Source organism: Salvia hispanica, chromosome 1 (genome assembly GCF_023119035.1).
Source record: "Salvia hispanica cultivar TCC Black 2014 chromosome 1, UniMelb_Shisp_WGS_1.0, whole genome shotgun sequence".
NCBI lineage: Eukaryota > Viridiplantae > Streptophyta > Magnoliopsida > Lamiales > Lamiaceae > Salvia > Salvia hispanica.
Genome location: NC_062965.1, coordinates 17,598,652 through 17,619,766, shown reverse-complemented (window position 1 = coordinate 17,619,766; position 21,115 = coordinate 17,598,652). Strand labels below are relative to the sequence as shown.

The 21,115-nt window shown below is 37.0% G+C and overlaps 3 protein-coding genes across 3 annotated transcripts; all 3 read right to left on the bottom strand.

Moving 5' to 3' along the window:
• Positions 1 to 8,513: 8,513 nt before the first annotated feature.
• On the bottom strand, positions 8,514 to 13,685 carry LOC125200618 (putative disease resistance protein RGA3). Its single transcript, XM_048098296.1, has 2 exons — positions 11,467 to 13,685; positions 8,514 to 8,741 (listed from the first exon to the last, which is right to left on the bottom strand). The coding sequence occupies exons 1-2, from the start codon at positions 13,670 to 13,672 to the stop codon at positions 8,710 to 8,712; spliced, it is 2,238 nt and encodes a 745-aa protein (XP_047954253.1). The 5' UTR covers positions 13,673 to 13,685; the 3' UTR covers positions 8,514 to 8,709.
• LOC125188745 (disease resistance protein RGA2-like) lies at positions 13,672 to 14,681 on the bottom strand. The gene is made up of 2 exons (XM_048085779.1): positions 13,807 to 14,681; positions 13,672 to 13,687 (listed from the first exon to the last, which is right to left on the bottom strand). The coding sequence occupies exons 1-2, from the start codon at positions 14,679 to 14,681 to the stop codon at positions 13,672 to 13,674; spliced, it is 891 nt and encodes a 296-aa protein (XP_047941736.1).
• On the bottom strand, positions 14,079 to 16,934 carry LOC125200620 (putative disease resistance protein RGA3). Its single transcript, XM_048098298.1, has 2 exons — positions 16,772 to 16,934; positions 14,079 to 15,056 (listed from the first exon to the last, which is right to left on the bottom strand). The coding sequence occupies exon 2, from the start codon at positions 15,039 to 15,041 to the stop codon at positions 14,685 to 14,687; it is 357 nt and encodes a 118-aa protein (XP_047954255.1). The 5' UTR covers positions 15,042 to 15,056; positions 16,772 to 16,934; the 3' UTR covers positions 14,079 to 14,684.
• Between the last annotated feature and the right edge of the window lie 4,181 nt (positions 16,935 to 21,115).

Here is a 21,115-nt window from a genome sequence, read left to right as displayed (position 1 = left end):
GTACCGAAAAGCTACCGGAAAGCGAAGGCATCCGAATTCAACAATCTGACTCAAGGACGCATGACGGTGACAGAGTATGATCGAGCGCTCAACAGCATGACCCGATACGCCCCTGATCAAGTCGACACAGACGAGAAGCTGTCGGACAAGTTCCGCGAGGGACTAAGGTCCGAGATAAAGATGTCGTTGGCCAGTCGAGGGAGACTCACATACGCTAAAGCTTTGGCACTCGCGTTGGATATTGAGGCAGCAATGCCTAAGGAGAAAGCTAAGGAGATCGCTACTTCGTCGTTACCCCCACCGCACTACTCCAGGGAGAAACGGAAGTGGGATGAGCATAGAAATTCGCACGATGGGAAGCGACACCAGTCGAGTCAGCATCGATCCCAGCACGGAGGAGGGCAGCATACGTCTAGCCAGAGAGGAGACTACCGACCTAGGGCACCACAATGCAATGTGTGCTCTAAGTATCATTTCGGAGAATGCCGATACCAGAACGTGATCAAGTGCTACACTTGTGGACGAAACGGTCATTTTTCCAGGGAGTGTCCGAATAACAAGAGAGGATCGGGATCAAGGCAGAACGATCAGGGATCCCGTCAGCCAGCTAGGGCACCGCAGAATGAATCGGGAGGAAATCGCGACTCATCATCGCGACAACCACAACCTCAGCGCCCCAGACTTCCTCCCCAAGCTAGAGCGTTCGCGTTGGAGCAGAAGAAGCCGAAGAAAGAGCAAGATGAACGCGAGAAAGGGAATTTGACAGGTATGGGCGAAATTCTCAACACCCCTGTTGTTGTGTTGTTTGATACGGGCGCGTCGCACTCGTTTATATCTGAACTATGTGTGCATACCTTGAGCTTGCCTACAAGCGAATCTGAACGTAGAATGATGGTGTCCTCACCAGTAGGAGGAATGATAGAAATATCTAGAACGTGCTCTAATGTAGAAATTGTTATGGGAGAACTTAAGATAGTTGCTCACGACTTGCGAGTCATGAAAATGGAGGATATCGATATAATCTTGGGAATGGACTGGTTGACAACGAACTTTGCGACGATTCGTTGTAAGGAGAGGCAAATATCTCAACAAGCTTCGGGAAGCGAATCCACCATATACCACGGAATCGCGATGAACAGGCGAACCGCCATTATATCCGCGCTTCAAGCGATCACAATGATGAAAAAAGGGTGAACTCCCTATCTTGTCTACCTCCATGGAGAGGAGAAGAACGAGAAGAAGATGGAAGATGTTGCTGTCGTGCAAGAATTTCCCGACGTTTTTCCAGAAGTGTTACCTGGACCACCGCCAGATCGGCAATTGGAGTTCACAATTGACCTTGAACCGGGAGCTGCACCCGTATCCAAGGCACCGTATAGAATGGCGCCAAAGGAGTTGGAGGAGTTAAAGGTACAACTCCAAGAACTCATGGACTTAGGTTTCATTAGACCTAGTGTCTCGCCATGGGGCGCACCAGTACTATTCGTGAAGAAGAAGGACGGATCGATGAGAATGTGCATCGACTATAGGGAGTTAAACAAGTTGACTCTAAAGAACAAGTATCCACTGCCGAGGATAGATGACTTGTTTGATCAACTGCGAGGAGCAGGAGTCTTCTCAAAGATGGACTTGAGGTCCGGATATCACCAACTACGAGTTCGAAGGGAGGGTATACCCAAGACTGCATTTCGTACAAGATATGGCCACTACGAGTTTGTGGTGATGCCGTTTGGATTGACGAATGCCCCAGCGGTGTTCATGGATTTGATGAATCGAATATTCCATCCGTACTTTGATAAATTCGTTTTAGTCTTTATAGATGACGTGCTAGTCTACTCAAAGAACGAGAAGGAGCATGAGGAGCACCTACGAATCACGTTGGAGACGTTGAGGACCGAGAAGTTGTACGTCAAATTCAGCAAGTGTGAATTTTGGCTAAAGGAAGTGAATTTTCTAGGACACATTGTGTCGGCAGAAGGAATCCGAGTGGACCCCGCCAAGGTTGAGGCGGTACAACGATGGAAGTCGCCTTCAACACCAAACGAAATTCGGAGTTTCCTAGGATTGGCAGGATACTACCGAAGATTCATTGAAGGATTCTCCAAGATAGCGAGACCAATGACGCAACAACTCAAGAAGGGAGTCAAGGTAAATTGGACCCCAGAGTGTGAAGCAAGCTTTCAACTCTTGAAGGAAAAGTTGACAACCGCGCCAGTGTTAGCTGTGCCCGAATCTGGAGTGAATTACGTAGTCTACACCGACGCTTCAAAGGTTGGATTAGGATGCGTTTTGATGCAAAACAACAAAGTGATCGCCTATGCGTCACGACAATTAAGACCACACGAGTTGAACTACCCAACGCACGATTTGGAGTTAGCAGCAGTGGTACATGCCCTAAAGATTTGGAGGCATCATCTCTACGGAGTGAGATGTGAAATCTTTACGGACCACAAGAGCTTAAAGTATTTCTTCGAGCAAAGAGACTTGAATATGCGACAACGAAGATGGCTCGAACTAGTGAAGGACTACGATTGTGGTATTAACTACCACCCCGGCAAAGCAAATGTAGTGGCAGATGCTTTGAGCCGCAGAGATCATTCGCAAATATCTACTTTACTAACGGAAGAGGAGAGCTTGATACGAGAGTTTAGCAAAATGCGATTAGAAGTGATAAGAACACCCGAAACAGTGGAAGGACGAATTGCCACTTTGGTGGTTAAGCCAGATCTGAAAACGAGAATCGTTGCAGCACAACGGATGGATGCGGAACTCGAGGAAATCCGAATTGAAGTGAGAACCGGCGAATCCGGAAAATTTAGTGAGGAGTCCGACAACGCCCTCACCTTTGAAAGAAGGTTGTGTGTGCCAAACAACGAGGAGCTCAAGAATGAGATCATGAGCGAAGCTCATGAAACTCCGTACACTGCTCACCCTGGAAGTACGAAGATGTACCAAGACTTGAAAAAGTCCTTTTGGTGGAATGGCATGAAGAGAGATATCGCGGCATTTGTAGAACGTTGCTTAGCCTGCCAACAGGTGAAGGCATTACATCAACGACCGCATGGAAAATTACAACCACTGGAGATACCCGAGTGGAAATGGGAGCATATCGCCATGGATTTTGTGACGGCCTTGCCAAAGACCCTAAGTGGGAATACCGCAATTTGGGTGATTATAGACCGACTCACCAAGAGTGCGCATTTCATACCGATTCCGGTGACCCATGGATCGAGCAAGCTAGCTCGTATCTACATAAAGGAGATTGTGCGATTGCACGGAGTTCCAGTGACAATTACGTCCGATCGTGACCCGAAGTTCACATCGAAATTTTGGATTAGTCTACAGCGCGAGTTGGGAACGCAACTGAATTTCAGCACGGCTTTTCACCCGCAATCTGATGGGCAATCCGAGAGGACGATCCAAACTCTCGAGGATATGTTGAGAACCGTAATACTCGATCGCGGTGGAAGTTGGGAGACCGTACTACCGTTGATTGAATTTGCATACAATAACAGCTTCCAAGCAACAATCAACATGGCGCCATATGAAGCCTTATACGGAAGAAAATGTAGATCGCCGCTCTACTGGGATGAAGTTGGCGAGCGACGGGTGCTAGGACCCGATGCAGTCGAGGAAATGATCGAAGTCGTACGACAAATTCGTGCTAGAATAAAGGAAGCTCAGGACAGACAAAAGTCATACGCTGACGTCCGACGAACTGACCTACAGTTTCAAGCCGGTGATAAAGTTTTTCTTAAAGTGTCCCCGTCGAAAGGGATAACACGTTTTGGTGTTAAAGGAAAATTAAAATCACGTTTTATCGGGCCTTACGAAATTTTAGAAGGAATAGGACCCCAAATGAAGAAGTCGCGTTGAATTCCGACTTGCAAACGTGCACAACGTCTTTCATGCCTCATACGGGTTTAGGGAACCCTAAACCCTAAACCCTAAACCCTAAACCCTAAATTAATCCTATGGCTTTATTGACGTTTTTTTTATCGTATTGACATTTCGTGGTTGATAATCTAAGCCCTTAATTTGAATATCTAATGGCTATTATTTAGTTATAGTTAGCAATTAGGTATTGAGTTAGCAATATAACACTCATCTGCTCGCATATGTATATAGTGTATACATGTGTACTTGCATCAAATAGATTAGTCCACGTGTACACTACATAATTGCCACGTGTACACAAATGTAGCTATTTCATTTAAATTATTTAAAGTACATCACAACTATTAAATTGGAGATATAGGGGATATAACTATGTCTCGTAAGGGAGGGGGAAGGGAGACATAGAAGAAAACAGTGAAAAAAATAAAGAGTGGTAGAAGAAGAAATATTTAGGAAAAGAAGTCAGGAGGAAAAAGATGAGGATCGATATTTATATATGGAAAATGGAATCAAAAGTGCAGTTATATTATCATTCGTATCCAGGTGTATAAATCATACTTTTATTTTTACAAGTACTACGTGATTGATTTATATGCATTAAAGTGGAGTGAATATTTAGTTTATGTGGTGGAATATGATATGAATATATGATTCGTGTAAGGGACATGCTTATATATTATACTCCCTCCGTCCCGCTTTAGCAGTCCCATTAACTTTTTTGCACTCGTTTTATAAAAATGATAATAAATAGTTAAAGTGGAGAAATAATAAAGTAAAAAAGAGAATAATGTAGATAAGACTCTTCTCTATATTATTCTCTTTTTTACTTTATTATTTCTTCACTTTAATTATTTATTATCATTTTTACAAAATGAGTGCCGAAATGTCAATGGGACTGCTAAAGCGAGACGGAGGGAGTATTAGAATTATTTGGTAGAATATAATATGGATATGCAGTTAATAGAATTGATATGTTCTACACACGATATTGAGAGTACATGAAATATATTATTAAAGAGGATCAGTGACGGTCTTCCCCTAGATCTGAAATACAGAGTGACCTACGGGTCAAATATAGAGGGACCTATGAGTCCAATTAAAGAGGGACCTATGAGTCCAATTAAAGAGGGACCTATGAGTCCATCACGTATGAGTCCAAATACAGAGGGACCTATGAGTCCAAATACAGAGGGACCTTCGGGTCATAGAGAAATTTCCGGGCAGATACTAGGCTTGATCTGTCACAGGATAATGAATTGAACAGAGAGGCATATGCATATGAATATGAAATTGTTTATGGTTATATGTGATGTGAATTTGATACAGTGATGTTATTTAATATAGATGGTGGAATGAGATATGGATACGAAGTTGATGTAATTTACATATGGTATTGGAATTACATGAATCACTCGATTAAAAAGGAACTGTCACAGTCTTGTACTGGATCTGAAAATATAGAGGGACCTAAGAGTCCAAATACAGAGGGACCTTCGAGTCCAAAAGAAATCGTTATACGTCACAATACCTTAAGTTTAAGCACTATTTGGCCTGGGCGGATCCACGTGACCCTATAAGTGGGGCAAATGACCCTCTTCAAAAATGTGTATCTTTACAATTTTTCTTCAAATTTAAATTTAAATTTGATTTCCCTTTTAAAGCCCCCTCTCAATTGTTCAAATTATTTACTTTATGAATATTTTTGCCCATCCCATGTTTAATTCCTAGCTCCCTCTTAAAGCCCCCTCTCAATCAATCTCCTTGCATAGAGGCAGCATGAAAGTTGTCGTTGAGCAAGAAACTGAGGCTTTCGGGAAGGGAAAGCAGACAAGAAGCTGCCAATCTAGAAAGATGAGCATACAGGAGAAGAGCCGAGACCAATGTCAAAAAGAGTGTCAAGGAGATCGTTGTCGAGAATGCCAAGGAGATCGTTGTGATGACGGGTGCTACTTATGGTTCCAAAAGTACAAAGGAAAGGAAAGAAGGTGAGAAATCATTTAGTGGGCCTCAGCAACCCAAACAATGGGCTTATTGCTCATTCAGCCTAAGTGGGCTGTGGGCAGCCCATCTAGTTTGGGCTGTCAATTAAATTGAGCATAAAAAACTTATGAATTGTGGTATAGGAATGTAATCAAATGCAAACTCTAAATATTATACAAATTTCAAAATATGTTGGACCGTTAGAAATGTCAACAGATGACAAAATAACATCAAAAGAAAATGTCAATACAGTGTCAACCGTTGACATTTCTAATTTGAAGTTTGTATAATATTTTGAGTTTACATTTTATCATTACCCTTGAGCCATGTATGTATGTGTCCTAAGTTGAACTTTAGGGGATTCTTGGAATAATGATTGATATTCAGAGATACAATCAATTGAGAAAGAAATCAAGGCGATGATCATGGGAGATAATCGATACTAATGAGGTATCGAGATTTTAAGAATATTCCTTCGTCCGCAACTACGAGTTCAGGTTTACCATTTCGGTCAGCCTGCAATTAGAAGTTTTGATTAATTTTACGATAAATAGTAAGTAAGTTTCATATTCCACTAACTCATTAGACTCATGTTTTATTATAATATTATTATGGATAAATGGTGCGTTAAAATGCCAACACCTCTTAAAATAACATCATACCATCATTCCTAGCCAATCATTTGTACACGTGGACGAATAATCAGCTGCCATGTGACAATCATAAAAAATGCTCAAGGGTAAATTTTCTCGGCCAGCAATATCCAATACTCTAGACAATAATTTTTCTCGGCCAGCAATATCCAATACGCTAGACAGCAACCTATGCTGTGTAGCGTTTATAATATTGTTGGATACGTGTTGTAACAGTGTCACTTTAAGATGTGTTGTCATTTTAACACAAACCTATGTGGACCATGTTGAAATAATAATAAAAATACATAAATATAAAGTTGAATTCTATGTATGGAGTATATTTCATGTTGAATTGTGATGGTTATTGTCTTATTGACTTATTTTGAATGGATGAAAGATGTTTATATGCTATAACTTATAAATTTTATATTTCTCAAAGTGTGTAGTTATTTTCTCTTAAATTCAAACTACTACAAGAATTTTAAATTTCTAAAAGTTTGTAACTATTTTCTCCCGAATACTACTTCAACTTTGTATTAAATTCGAACTAAATAATATGAAATAAATTCTAAAAGTTTGTAGTTAATTAAACAAAAAAAATCAAAATCAACATCACAATCGGGACTGGATACCCGAGTCGGTTATCCGGGTATCCGAAATAAAATTCAGATCGGGTATCGGGTCTTGAATTTAGAGAATTTCGGTATCGGATACCTGAAAATTTCGGATCGAATATCCACGAATACCTGATTTGACATGCCTAAATTCACGTGGATATAAACTAGACACATTAATTAATTGTGCCTAATTTTGATGGTCCTGTCCCGGTGATTGGGCCAATTATGGTAATGAATCAATACGAATATGTTTGTTGATCCAATCAAAGTTGTACTCCCTCCATCCACCGTGATATTGCCATTAATAAAAAATTATACTAAAGTAAAAAAAATATATATAAATAATTAAAATATTGTTTGTAGACAATGTTTCTTGCCTTATTAAATAAACAAAATTAAAAATAGAAAAACACTAATTTTTGCGGACGACCTAAAACAAAAAAAAGGGACTGATGGTAGAAGAAGAGAGTATTATTTATCTAATTATTACCATAAATGTTGTACAAGCTTTATTGTAATATAGAACTATATCACGTTTATAGCGCTTAACTATTTGAGATGAAATATAACACACGTGTTATCATCTTATAGTTTTTAATAAAGTTCATATACTATTATAACTATAATATTCTGATGGGATTGTTTTCCGAATTCCTCTAGTCAAAATTCACGCAAGGTGTTAGGCATTTTTCGACCCGCACCATATCTGTATGATATTTTGTGTTTAGTTCCACCCACAACGATTCTATTTTTACAATGTGATATAATTATGAAGTATTTATATAAGTCAAATTGTGCTTCCCTAATTTAATTTCAAAAGCTTATTATCTACCATCTATAATCCAACATCAATATTCCATAACCCATATACCTACATTTCAACATTCAACGGGCAACGGCCTATTAAAAAGTAGGGGGAGAGAACCGAAAAAGAAGGAAAAATGAATACAAGAGCTGACACTCAGCTATTGCATTGTGTAGCTGTTGAGTTGTCGTTGCTCGCTTGACAGCGGCGACAGCTACACAATGCCAATTGCTCTAACATAAAGTGTCCGACACGCCCCAAATCGAAATTATGAATCCATCACTAAATATAAGTCACAATAATCTAGTAGTCCGACAATTGACAAGCACATAACTACAAAACATAGGATCCTTGTTCGATAAAATACAACAACAAAACCAATCCAAACATCTTAAAATACCTTACATTTTACAATTTTCATGCAACAAATAAGGATAAAATGAGTATAACCGTCAAAGATTGTTGGTAAGCAAATTCAGAAGTTGCTCAAACACAAATCTTTGCTTCATCTTCTTCAGCAACCACTTTGCGGCAAGAGAAAGACACAACGCAAACAATCTAATGAAGTCCAACGAAAAAATCCTAGTGCTAAAAAAGACTATATATATCTATATATATCCACACTCTACAATCATATATAACAATCAAAGAATAGGGGGTTGTTGGTGAAACTGAATCTTACCTGCGGGAATTTGAAGAATTTTGACATCATGTTGGAGAATATTAATGGGCACACACTCCTTCACCTCCTCACTCTTTAGAAGCAACTCAAAACTCAATCCCATTGTTCGCGTTCTTCAGTATAAACTATAAAAAAACACGAAAAAGATAGTGACAAAGTAGTGTTAGATTAATCATTTTGGTGACAAATTATTAGGGACGGAGGGCGTAGATTATTTAAACAACATTTTATTTGAATTTTTTTCCAATCGGATCACAAAAAAATCTGCATAGTTATTTCTTCATAATCATAAACCTAAAGATCATTGCCAGCTAAATGAGTCCCAACTCCTAAGCTCTATTTGGACTAAGAACTTACATCAAAAATTAATATCCAAAAGTAGCATCTACCACAAACCATAGAGACGGAGCAAGAATAACAAGTACATATACACACATAGAAATACATTATTAAATTTATCATAAGAAAAAAAGAGAAAATATCGCAAATATATCATCACGCCATATTTTTATCACATGTTTTCTGTGGTGGAAAACATGGAAAGACTTTATAACGTTAATACAACACAATATTATCATCATAAATTGGATGTGAAAGGTGGGAAAAAGAGCCAAGAAAAATTATCCACCTAACAAAATAAGTGTACAGTTGAAAATATATATCATCCACTAATTTCCATTAAAGAGAACACAGTATAATATAATAGAAAAATATAGATAAAAGTAAATACTGAACAGGACAGCAATGTATAATACTCCCTCCGTCCCATCCATTTCTCTTTTTGGTTTGTCCCAATTAAAATGACTCATTACTAAAAGTGGAAATACTTTTATATCTACTTTATTCCATCTCTCTTACTTTACTCTCTCCACTTAACAAACAAAATAAAACTGCATAAAATCTCGTGCCGTCCAAGGAAGGGGTCATCTTCATTGGGCAGAGGGAGTAGAACATATCTTATTAGTGATATGCAGTTTGTTCTCGTACCTTTGCTCAAAAAAACTTTTTGGTTTTATTATGATCCTAAATACTCTCTCCGTCCCCCATAATTTGTCACCATTTAACTCGGCACGGGTTTTAAGAAATGTAATATAAAGTGAGTTGAAAAAGTTAGTGGCATGTGGGTCCTACTTTTATATATTAGTTTTATAATAAAATGTGAGTGAGAATGAGTTAGTGGAATATAGGGTCCACTACCAAAAATGGTAAAAGTGAAAGGTGACAAAATTTTAGGGACGGACGAGAAAGGAAATAGATGACAAATTTTCAGGGACGGAGGGAGTAATATGTTTTGATCCATATTTAACGGCTCCGTAAAAAATTAACGGTAAACCATGTTTCAAAGTCCGAAATTGATCTCGTTCCTTTGCACAAAAAAATCTATTTGGTATACACTTAGCTTCCGGTCCTAGACCTTGTGTTTTAGTCAATAAATAACTATTTTGTCATAAATTAATGGTCAAAAACACATTCTCTAGAACCAGAAGCTATCACATTTAATGTGTAGGACCAAATTTTTTTCCAGCAAATTTATGAAACCAATTATAGACTTTAGTCTGGTATCCAACTAACAGAACATATCTTTTCAATGGAAATTGTGACAAAATTACTTAACATATATTATATGTATAATCTCGTTGTGAGGAACCATTTTAGGATTAAGTATGCAACTTAATATTGTATGTTATATAAATATTCAATTTTGTCCTATCATTTTAACGTTTCAAAGAAAATGTTCACCCTAATGTAATTGCAAAATAACCGCGAGACATATTAAACCCAACAAGATGTTATATTTTTGCAATTACCATTAGGATGAGACATTTTTATTAAAATCCTAAAATAATGAGATAAAATTGGATATTTACTTTGAAAAGACCGACTCCAACCTAGTAGCACCGAAATCAAACCAACACAATGTCATATTTTCTGTGAGACAGTGAACTTCTGAAAATTAGAACTTTGACAAGTTGTAATTATAGTTAACCAGCTTTGGAATTGGAGGCATTAGTCGTGATCATGGGGAAGATAGTTTACAAAAATGTAATTGTTCCTATAAATTAATTAAAGTGAAGGTAATCTGGTGGTGAGGAGGAAATAGACGCGCAACTGTTTATAAAAGGGATATTGGTCCTTAAAATCATAAACTTCGACCAAATTTTGATATTTTCCATGAACATTGAAATTGGTCTTAAATATCATAACTTTACATTTTGTTTGTTATTTCTCACATAAGGTCAATCATATATTCAACTAACTTATATGCATATTTGGCGCCACTAAATCAATGCGGTTTTTCTATGTTGCTTTTTATCCTACATGCCACGAACTTAAAAAGGGGTCGAAAATATCATAAATATTTCATGGTTGCCCACGTAAAATAACAAACAAAACATTATATTTGTGATATTTAAGACCAGGGGTGCGTTAAAATGACAACACCTCTTAAAATAACATCATACCACCATTCCTAGCCAATCATTTGTACACGTGGACGAATAATAAGCTGGCATGTTGCAATAAAAAAATGCTCAAGTGTAAAAATCTCGGCCAACAATATACAACTGTAAACAACAATTTTTTCTCGGCCAGCAATATCCAACACGCTATAAAACAATCTATAGATTGTTGTGTAGCGTTTATAATATAGCTGTGTAGCGTTTATAATATTGCTGGATATGTGGTGTCACGATGTCACTTTAAGAGGTGTTGTCATTTTAACACAAACCTTTAAGACCAATTATAAAGTTCGTGGTAAATAACAAAGTTTGGCTAAAGTTCATGATTTTAGTTTTAGGAAGCAATATCCCTTTTATAAAATACAGACCAAGAAAGGATATTCAAACTCACCGAGATAGTGTCCATCAATTAGGATGTTAGGGATATGGGAAATGTTGGGCCATTGAGAATCAGCTGCATCACTTGCTTCTTCAAGACATATTTCTGGGCATCCCTCAATACCTAAGAAGTTTAATTGGGTGAGGCGCCGCATTGCATCCGTAGAGGGTAGACGCCTTAACTTCTTACAATTATATATATCCAACTCCCTTAGAGATGATAAGTTGCCCAACCATTCAGGTAATTCTTCCATTCCAAAATTCTCCAACCTTAAGTAATAAAGAGTATTGAGATGTTGAATAGATTCCGGCAGATTTTCCCAACTCTCCATCCCCTTCAATTCTAACTCATTAAGTGAGCTGCATCCTTGCAATATGCCATTAACAGTCTCCATTAATCCCCCCACACTAACATCTATTCTTAACCTTGTCAAGTTACTAAAAGGAGGCGGAATCTCAACAAAACAATTGGTCTTTAATTGAGGAACTCCAGCAATTGTCAAACCTGTTAGACGGGGGGATGAGAGAGTGTCAATTATTTCGGATAGATTCTCTAGGCTACTTAAATCCTCCAACTTCAAATCCTTGAGTGAGGAACCTAGCATTTCACATGGCAAATACAGCAAAGCCTTGCATTCACTGATCTCCAAACTTGTAAGGGATCTGAGACTTTCTTGTGATTGTTGTACGCCAATCCATTTCAGATTTGGGCAATCCATTATGCGCAACTCTTTCAAAGAATTGAGGGTGCCTAGACCATCTGGTATTTCTCTCAAATTGGAACACTGCCTTATAGTCAACTTTGAGAGATTGGGAATTCTGTAGAATAACCAATCTGGGAGACTTTCTACATCATCTATTCCATCTATAAAAAGCTCTGTTAGCAACGTTAATTCCGTTAGAAATATGTCTGCCAAAGGCTTATAGCTGCCAATACGACTAAAATTCAAATGTTTGAGGGACGACCAGAAATGGGTGGGAAAACTCATCAACACATCGCAATACTTGATCGTCAAGAGTTGAACATGAGGAAATACACTGATAGCACTTGCATCCACTGATTCTATTCCCTTCAACACTGTGAGCTTAGGCAAGATATCCAACACGAGCTCTTCTAGCGCTGGGAAAACAGTACGTGTCTCATCATTCACTGATCCATAGAATGAAGAATTTATGGACTTCACATTCCACAATTTGTACAACCGAAGACACTTGAGATTTAGCAACTGCCCAAACATTGGGATTTCTTCACATTCTGAGCAGTCGGAGAGTGTTATCTTAACCAACTTGGTAAGTGGTAGCCTAGAACCTTGACCTACATCATCAACTTCCATATTCCGAGTCCATGAAGGAAAGCTTCTGCCTCCAAATCCAGAAATCACCAAATTCTTCAGACGAGAGTGAGGTTGGAGGCCTTCCAGCACATTCTCATCATTTGTAGTTTCACCTTGTCTACCGATCTTCCATCCCAAATACAACTCCAATAATTTTGGCTTGTTAGATAGATTTGCTTTCTTAGCCTCTTCTTTGTTACGAACCATTTCAAGGTTATCAATTTGCAGTTTTCCTTTGAGACAATTCAAACTTCCGAGCTCTTCAATTTTGTAGCCATTCTTGTCGCCCACTCTAAAAAACTTTAGGGTCCTGAGAGAAGTTAACAGACCAATCTCGGCAAACAACTCTACATCTTTCATAATATAAAGATGCCTTAAGTTTCTCAAGTTCTTCAAAGTACTTGGAAGTTGCTTTAGATGATAACTACACGCTCTCAATGTCTGCAAGTGAAAAAGTTCACCAATCCAATCCGGAAGATATTCAATAGATGTTCGTTCAATGTCAAGAACTCTCAAATGTATCAACTTCTTGATTTCACTTGACAACTCTTCAACTTCCCAACTTCTAAAAGTTAAAACATGAAGAGATTCGAAGTTTGAGAACATGTTACCATTGATGTTATCCATGGACAGTAATGTGCGTAAAATTTTTGCATTTTTCTTTAGAACATCACTTGAATCTTCTTCGAGAAACATGTATCGAACTCGGGTAATTTCATCTTCCTTAAAAGAACCTCTTAAAACAGAAGCTGCGAGTTCATGCACAAGATCATGCATCACACAACTTTTCGCATTTCCATAAACATTCTGCAATTTGCAGTAAAGAGTTGCGTAGAAGAACATAGATAATTTTTTCTCCCATAGCTTCCATGTCACTGCTTTCATTAGCTTCTAGAAATCCTTCACCCATCCAATACTCAATCAGAGTCTGTGTTTTAAATCTGTAACCTTTAGGAAAAATCGAACAATATGCAAAACACTTTTTGAGTGACGGTAGAGACAAATTATCAAAACTAAACTTCAATATCTGTGCGATATCATTTCCTTCATAGCGTGAAAGCCAATTCTCTTTGATCGAGTGCCATTTTTCTTCAGATTTATCACACAGTAGTACTCCACCAACTACGCTGGCAGCTAATGGCAAACCTTTACATTTTTCTGCAATCTTTGTTCCAGAGGCCTCAAATGCTGAAGGAACATTCTCTTTTCCAAAAGTTTTTTCTTTGATAATTGACCAACAATCTTCATTTGATAAAATTTGCAGCTCATGTGTATGAAGTGGTTTCATAATTGAAGCGACGTCCATACTTCTGGTGGTAACAACAATCGCATTACCTTTCATAGAACTAACGCGCAACAAGGGATGAAAAAATTGTTCCCATGTAAGAACACTTTCATTCCAAATATCATCAAGAATAAGAAGATATGTTTTATTTTTTAAAGCACTGTTAAGTATTTTCAAAACACCTTCCTTATCCCCGATTTCGACTTGTTCAGGAGAAGTCAATCCTTTGAGGATTTTGTTGAAAAGAATGAGTGGATCAAAATTTTGAGAAACATGCACCCAAATATGTGATCCAAACAGATTCTTTTCTTTGATAAAATGGAAGACTTCCCTAGTCAAAGTTGTCTTTCCCAATCCTCCCATTCCCACAATGGCAAGGATAGAAATAGGTTCATCAGTTGTGATACAAGCAGTAAGCTGTTCAACTATTTCTGACATCATCTCATCTCTTCCAATAAAAATAGGATCAAGAGAGAACGAGTCAGTTTCACGAGCAACATCAGGCAAAGTGGGCACAGCAGCATCAAGTCTCCCGACGAGGCCAAGTTCGGCAGCCCTTTTGTTAATGACCCCCAAATTCCGATTGATTTGTTGGATTCTAAGAGCCATACTTCAAGCACGTGAAATACGAAGACAGAATGACAAGCATGAGAATACCTTTTGTTTCATGGGTTTGATGGCAATCATAGCCTTGCTTTGTTTGGAGAGTTGATGATATTTGATTTCATCCAAAACATTGTCAGCATCGAACCCCACATTTCCGAGATCTGTGAGCCACTTCTTGACAGCCTCACCAGCGATGGAGCCCCTCTCTGAATCACTCAAGAATTTCTGGATCATGTCCAGATTTTCAGTCAACTGTTCTGCTTCATTTCTGAAACCTCGAACAAAAGAGACCTGATCCCTGGCATACTCGATGAGCTTTTGAAATAGAACTTGAAGCAATGCGGCGGCAGCAGCTTCTTCCATTCTTTGTGCTGAGAACTGTTTCAGAGAGAAGGGTTATGGTTTAGGAATGCAAATGAATAAATTAACGGAGAGAGAGAAAAAGAGAGCAATAGTCCACAAAAGATGTCACACTTGAGGAACAGTACTGATTTTAGAAGGTTTTGTTTGGTGTGTTAAATAAAAAGAGAAAATATATTTTTTATATTTATATGAGTGAGAACCTTTTTCAAAAATGAAAACATTACCTCTTTTATAAGAAAAATAAAAAGAAAAGTGTGACATGTATTATGGAAAGATTGAAGTAATATTTACTAGTAGTTGTGGTGACTATCAAATAAACATAAAACCTCCATCTTTTAAAAATAGCAACTATTTTTACTTTAATTCTTGGAATTGAAATTTTTTTATTTTAAGAGAAAAATATTACAAGACGGGTATATTTTTTGTTAACAATAATACTACAATAACTATATTTACTAAATTGCTTATTAAAAATACCAGATCAAAATTTGATTAATAATTATATACTATCTTCGTCTACCAAAAATAGACATGATTGTAACACAAGGTATGTTTAAAAAAATTCTAAAAGAGAACTAGAAATGGAGTTTACGATCTACATTATTAGTAGTCATATTTAAATTTTTATAACTTTTCATATTTAGAAATTGATTTAATTTTTGTAGATAATTCAAAATAATAAAACTGGTTTATACATTTTTTATGAAGATAGTATTAAATTATTATAGTTATATTGTGGGTTAATAATACTAGGTATGTTTAAAAAATAATCTTAATATTACCAATTTTAAAGTGAAATTTGTAAAATAAGAAAAGATATATAAAATATTGATTAAAGTATTAGTAAAGGTAATAAAATGATTCAATTCATTCTAATATGCTTTTCTTTTTCGTATACTTCATTTCTTGCCGACAGAGTAAAGGTAATGAAATCATTCCACTCATTCTAATATATGCTTTTCTTTTTCTTTTTCTTGTTCTTATATTTCAATTCTTGCAGACAACTTTTTTTGTTTTAGTAATATTTACTAGTAGTTGAGGTTTGACTATCAAATTAATATAAAATCTCCATCTTTTTTAAAAATAATAACTATTTTTATTTTAATTCTTAAAATTAAAAACTTTCTATTTTTAAGAAAAAAATATTAGGAGACGGATATCATTTTCTGTTAACAATAGTACAATAACTATATTTACTAAATTTCTTACTAAAAATACTAGGTAAGAATTTGATTAATAATTATATAATACTTTCATCTACTAAAAATAGACATGATTGTAACACAAGTTTTAATATCTAATTGGCAAGAAAGGGTGGATAAAAAATTCTAAAAAAAGAAGTAGTAATGGAGTTTACGATCTACATTAATAATTAGTAGTCATATTTAAATGTTTAAATTTACAAATTGATCTAATTTTAGTAGATAATTCAAAATAATAAAACTGTTATATATTTTTTTGGATGAAGAGAGTATTAAATTATTATAGTTATATTATGGTTTAATAATACTAAGTATGTTTAAAAAATAATCTTAATATCACTAATTTTAATGTAAAATTTGTAAAATAAAAAAGAGATATATAAAAAAATTAAATTAATTAAAGTATTAGTATTAGAAAATGGAACTCACTTCATAAAATATTTAGCATATATAGATAAAAATCTAATTTTGATGGATATGAATTAAAAAAACAAAACTATTTTATAGGGAGAGAGAGGAGAAATTCACCTGGCGTGAATGGGCTGCTGGATGGTGACAGCGGCGGCAAGCTGAGGCTGCTGGAGTTTCCGCAACAGACGGCGACGGAGGAGCGGTGTTGCGGTGAAGTCGAAGGAGACGAGAGTTTGAGAAAGAGAGTTTGGTGTCTGTTGATTCGGAAATTGTGAGAAGAGTTAAGAATTAGAGAGAGAGATGAATGCGACTCTTGTGAGAAGATGATTCGGAAATTGTGAGAAGAGTTAAAAACATGAAGATGTGCATCAGAAGAAAAGATAAAAACGAAGAGAATAAAATCCATTTGAATATTTAAAATAAATAAATAATAATAAAGGAAAAAATCAATATATTGTCAATTGGGTTGGTTTTAAAATGCAATAGAAAAAAACTAAAAAGATAAAAAAAAAAGTATATAAAAAATACATAAGTTCGAAAAACAGAAAAATAAAGGCAGGTGAATTAAATAAGTTTCCATTTTCAAATACATTTTGTAATATTTAAAAAAGAGAGAAAAGTATAGATATGAGGAATGGAATACTAGTATTTGCATAAATAAAAGTGAAGAACATAACAAAATGAAAAGGCGCGCTAATGATAGACGGCATGACAAATATTTTCATGAAAATGTATATTTTGACATCTGTTTATTGAGTATATCAAGTACTCATCCATGCATATTATTTTAAAAATGTGCAAGTTGAACGACGACGGACGTGGTGAGTGGTGAGCGAAGTTAATAAAGAAATATGTCATGTTTAGTATACTGGTTGTGTCGTGTCTTCATACATGACATCATTCCAAGTCTTGAATGCTTTTGCTAAGAATCTCTTTCTTTTGGATTGTTTATCGTTAGAGATTCAAATTCTATTAAGTTGTTTAGTGTTGAGTCATTATTTCTTTAGAATTTGTGTTTCGATGAGATTACACAGTTTTTGTCAAGTTACTTAATTAATCAAGTGATTTGGTCAAGTACATCGTTTCCCCCTTTCTTCTCCACTTCTTTAGTCCTCCAATTCTACCCTAATCTCGATTAATCATATTTTTTCCCCTAAACTTCCCTCACGTGTTTTCATTGAGTTAAGCTAAAAAAGAAAAAAATACTAAACAATGAAACAAATGTAAATAAATAAAATTTAAAAAAAAGATTAAATATCTTACTTTTGCTACAAAACTGAGACGATCCCCAAAAAATTACCAAACTTAACTAAATGTGATTGGTGGGCTACAAAATAAATCTGATTTTGTTGCTAATGATCCTTTTACTCTCATACATTGTAGATGACTGCTCAAGATTTGTACGGACATTCTTACTCCAAAACAGATCTGACGTCATTTCTGTCCTTACCCGTTTCTTCAACACTATTCTTACACAGTTCTCCAAGAAAATAAAAGCCATTAGATTAGACAACACTATTCAACCCGTATTTTTACATACTATATGATTATGAAGCATTTATAATAACTCAAATTGTGCTTCCCTAATTTTAATTCAAAAGCTTAATATCTACCATCTATAATCCAACATCAATACTCCATAACCCATATAACTACATTTCCGCGGCTATTCAAAACTAGAAGGAGAGACCGAAAAAAAGAAGGAAAAAAGAAAACAAGAGCCTGACATTCAGCTATCGCATTTCATAGCTGTCAAGTTGTCGTTGCATACTTGTCAGCGATGACTCCGACAGCTTCACAATGCCAATTGCTCTAACACAAAGTGTCCGCCACACCGTAAATCGAAATTATGAATCTAATAAACTCATGTTTCAGTTGGTTTAATTGGTATGTTGAGGTGCTTAATGTTGAGTTTTGATGCTTGAATTGTCTATTTCTAGCCAATTAACCTATCTTTTGGAGTTTCATATGTTTGTTGAGTGTTCTAGGATAAGTAGATTAAAAAAAGAGGCAAAAATCCGGCCGATTGTGGATAGGAGGCAGGAGGGCCTTTAAAGGCTACACCCGACCGGGTGGGTTTTACTCTTATAAATTCTACCCGCCGGGTAGGACTTGAGGACCAGAAGGAGCCGGAAAACGACACCGGCCGGGTGCATTTACAGCACAAATATTCCACCCGGCCGGGTATCCTGAAGACAGCGTGACGAGTCCAAAAAGGGGTCTGAAATGGTCACCGGCCGGGTACGTCAATTTGACACGTCTGAAAGCTGAAAACGCGATTTATGAAGTGGAAAAACGAGAAGAAAAGGCTAGGGTTGGCTTGGACGAGATTCATTCTACCTTACCGCCTCCAACACTCACACACACCCCCAATAACACTTCTAGAGAGAGAATTGAAGATTGAAGACTCCAAATCGGAAGATTAAAGACTTCACTCCATAGATTCGTTCCACAGGAGTTCTTAGTATCTATCTTTCATGTTTTTGTTCGGATTCTTTTTGTTAAACTTAGTTATCTCCATGAACATGAGTAACTAAACACCTTTTGTAGAATTCTTGGTGAAGATGCATTAATTTCATAGTTTTTATCCAATTGATTTTGTTCTTACCTTACTCTTGTAGTTATTTGATTATTCTTGGGTTTATTCCTTTCAATTGCTTGATCGCCACTTGATTGTGTAGGATTAATTAGATTAATCGGGAGATGAAATAATTAATCTGGAAATAGGAATAGTTCACACCTTAATGCAATAAAACTAGGGAGAGTTGAGGTTTTGAGTGAGGTCTTTGACCTAATCGAGCTTTTGGGAGTTGGGGGTTTTAGATTAGAAGGGGACTTCAATCCTAGCACTTAATCTACAGGTTTCTCATCTCGGGAGGGGGTTTAATCTATAATTGTGGTCGACTTAGTAATTCTAGAGACACCAAAAGGTAAGACAATTTGATTGGATAAGAGCTTGGAATTGTGCATCGGATCCTTGAGTTCTACAACTTTCTCCATATTATCTTCTCACTCCGTGTTTATTTGTTTTTATTTATCTCTTTGTTCTTTATATGCTTTTCATAGTGTTAGAACAAAACCAAACATTTCCTGATTCTCTAGATAGTAGTCAACATTTGTTCGTGGTAGTTAAGTTGATACGAATTTGTCACTGTGGATACGATACTTGATGCAGTTTCAACGTAGAAATCGAGCAAAAACTGGCGGTGTCAGATTGATTTGAAATTCGCACGGTACATGCGAAACGCAATTTGGGATTGAACTCATCGCGACGATGGACGATGGATTTTGGCCATCTGACATCGTTTAGGGGGCGAAAACTGCAATTTACTGTTATTTTGGGCTTATTTTCAATTTTTAATTTTCTGTTTTATTTCCTTATGAACTTCTAGGGTTTTTTTAGACGCTTATAAATAGCGTTGCTTTTGTTTTGGGCCGCGGTTGAATTTTGATAATAATATTTCGTTTTCATCGAAACTAGGGTTTCTTTGAATTTCTTATCCGTTCAGTCAATTTCTCTATACGTTTTGCATCAATTGGTATCACGATCCAGGTTGTTATCAATGGCTGAACGTAGACGTGGCGGTGGACGTGGCGGTGCTCGTGGTGGCGGTCGTGGTGGAGGACGTAGGGAGATTCCTCAACACGAAGGGGCTGCACGGGAACGCGATCTGCGTGACGTTGAGAACGACGAACTAAGACAACAGGTGCGAGATCTCCAGCGACGTTTGGCGCAACTGGAGACCACCACCACCGAGCCAAACTCGGATTCGGACCTTTCCCATCCTGACGATGATGACGGCGAGAACCCTTTTGGCTGTGCAAGGGAGCGCGGCGGGAACGGGTGACAAACTCGTATTTTAGTGTCATGAATGGTATGTTGATATGCTTAATTGTTGAGTTTTTGTGCTCAAAATGGTTATTTCCAGCCAATTACTATTTGTTTCGGAGTTCACGTGTTTGTTGAGTGTTTTAGGCAAAATAGGCAAAAAGGAAGTGAAACAGAGTCTCACCCGGCCGAGTGAAATATTGGGCAGAAAAGCCACCCGACCGGGTGGCATTGAGAAGCCGCGGAGAATACAGAGAGTTCGAGTGAAGCCCCAACCGGCCGGGTGATTTTACAGTACAACAATTCTACCCGGCCGGGTGGAACATTTTGGCCTGCATAATTCCAGAGAGTGCCAAAAGAATCCCACCCGGCCGGGTGATTTTCCTGTACAATAAATCCACCCGGCCGGGTACGTATTTCTGGCGATTTTCCAAGCCAAAACGCGATTTTCTGAAAGAGGGAAATAAGAAAGGAAAGCTAGGGCAACTCTACTCATTCTCTACCGCTGTGAAAGACACGACCCATCTCTCTCAAGCACTCTTGGAAGAAGATTGAAGATTCAAGCTTCAATTCCTCCGCCAATTGTACTCCGTATCATGTTTTCTATTGTTTTCCTTAGTTTAGACTTGTTT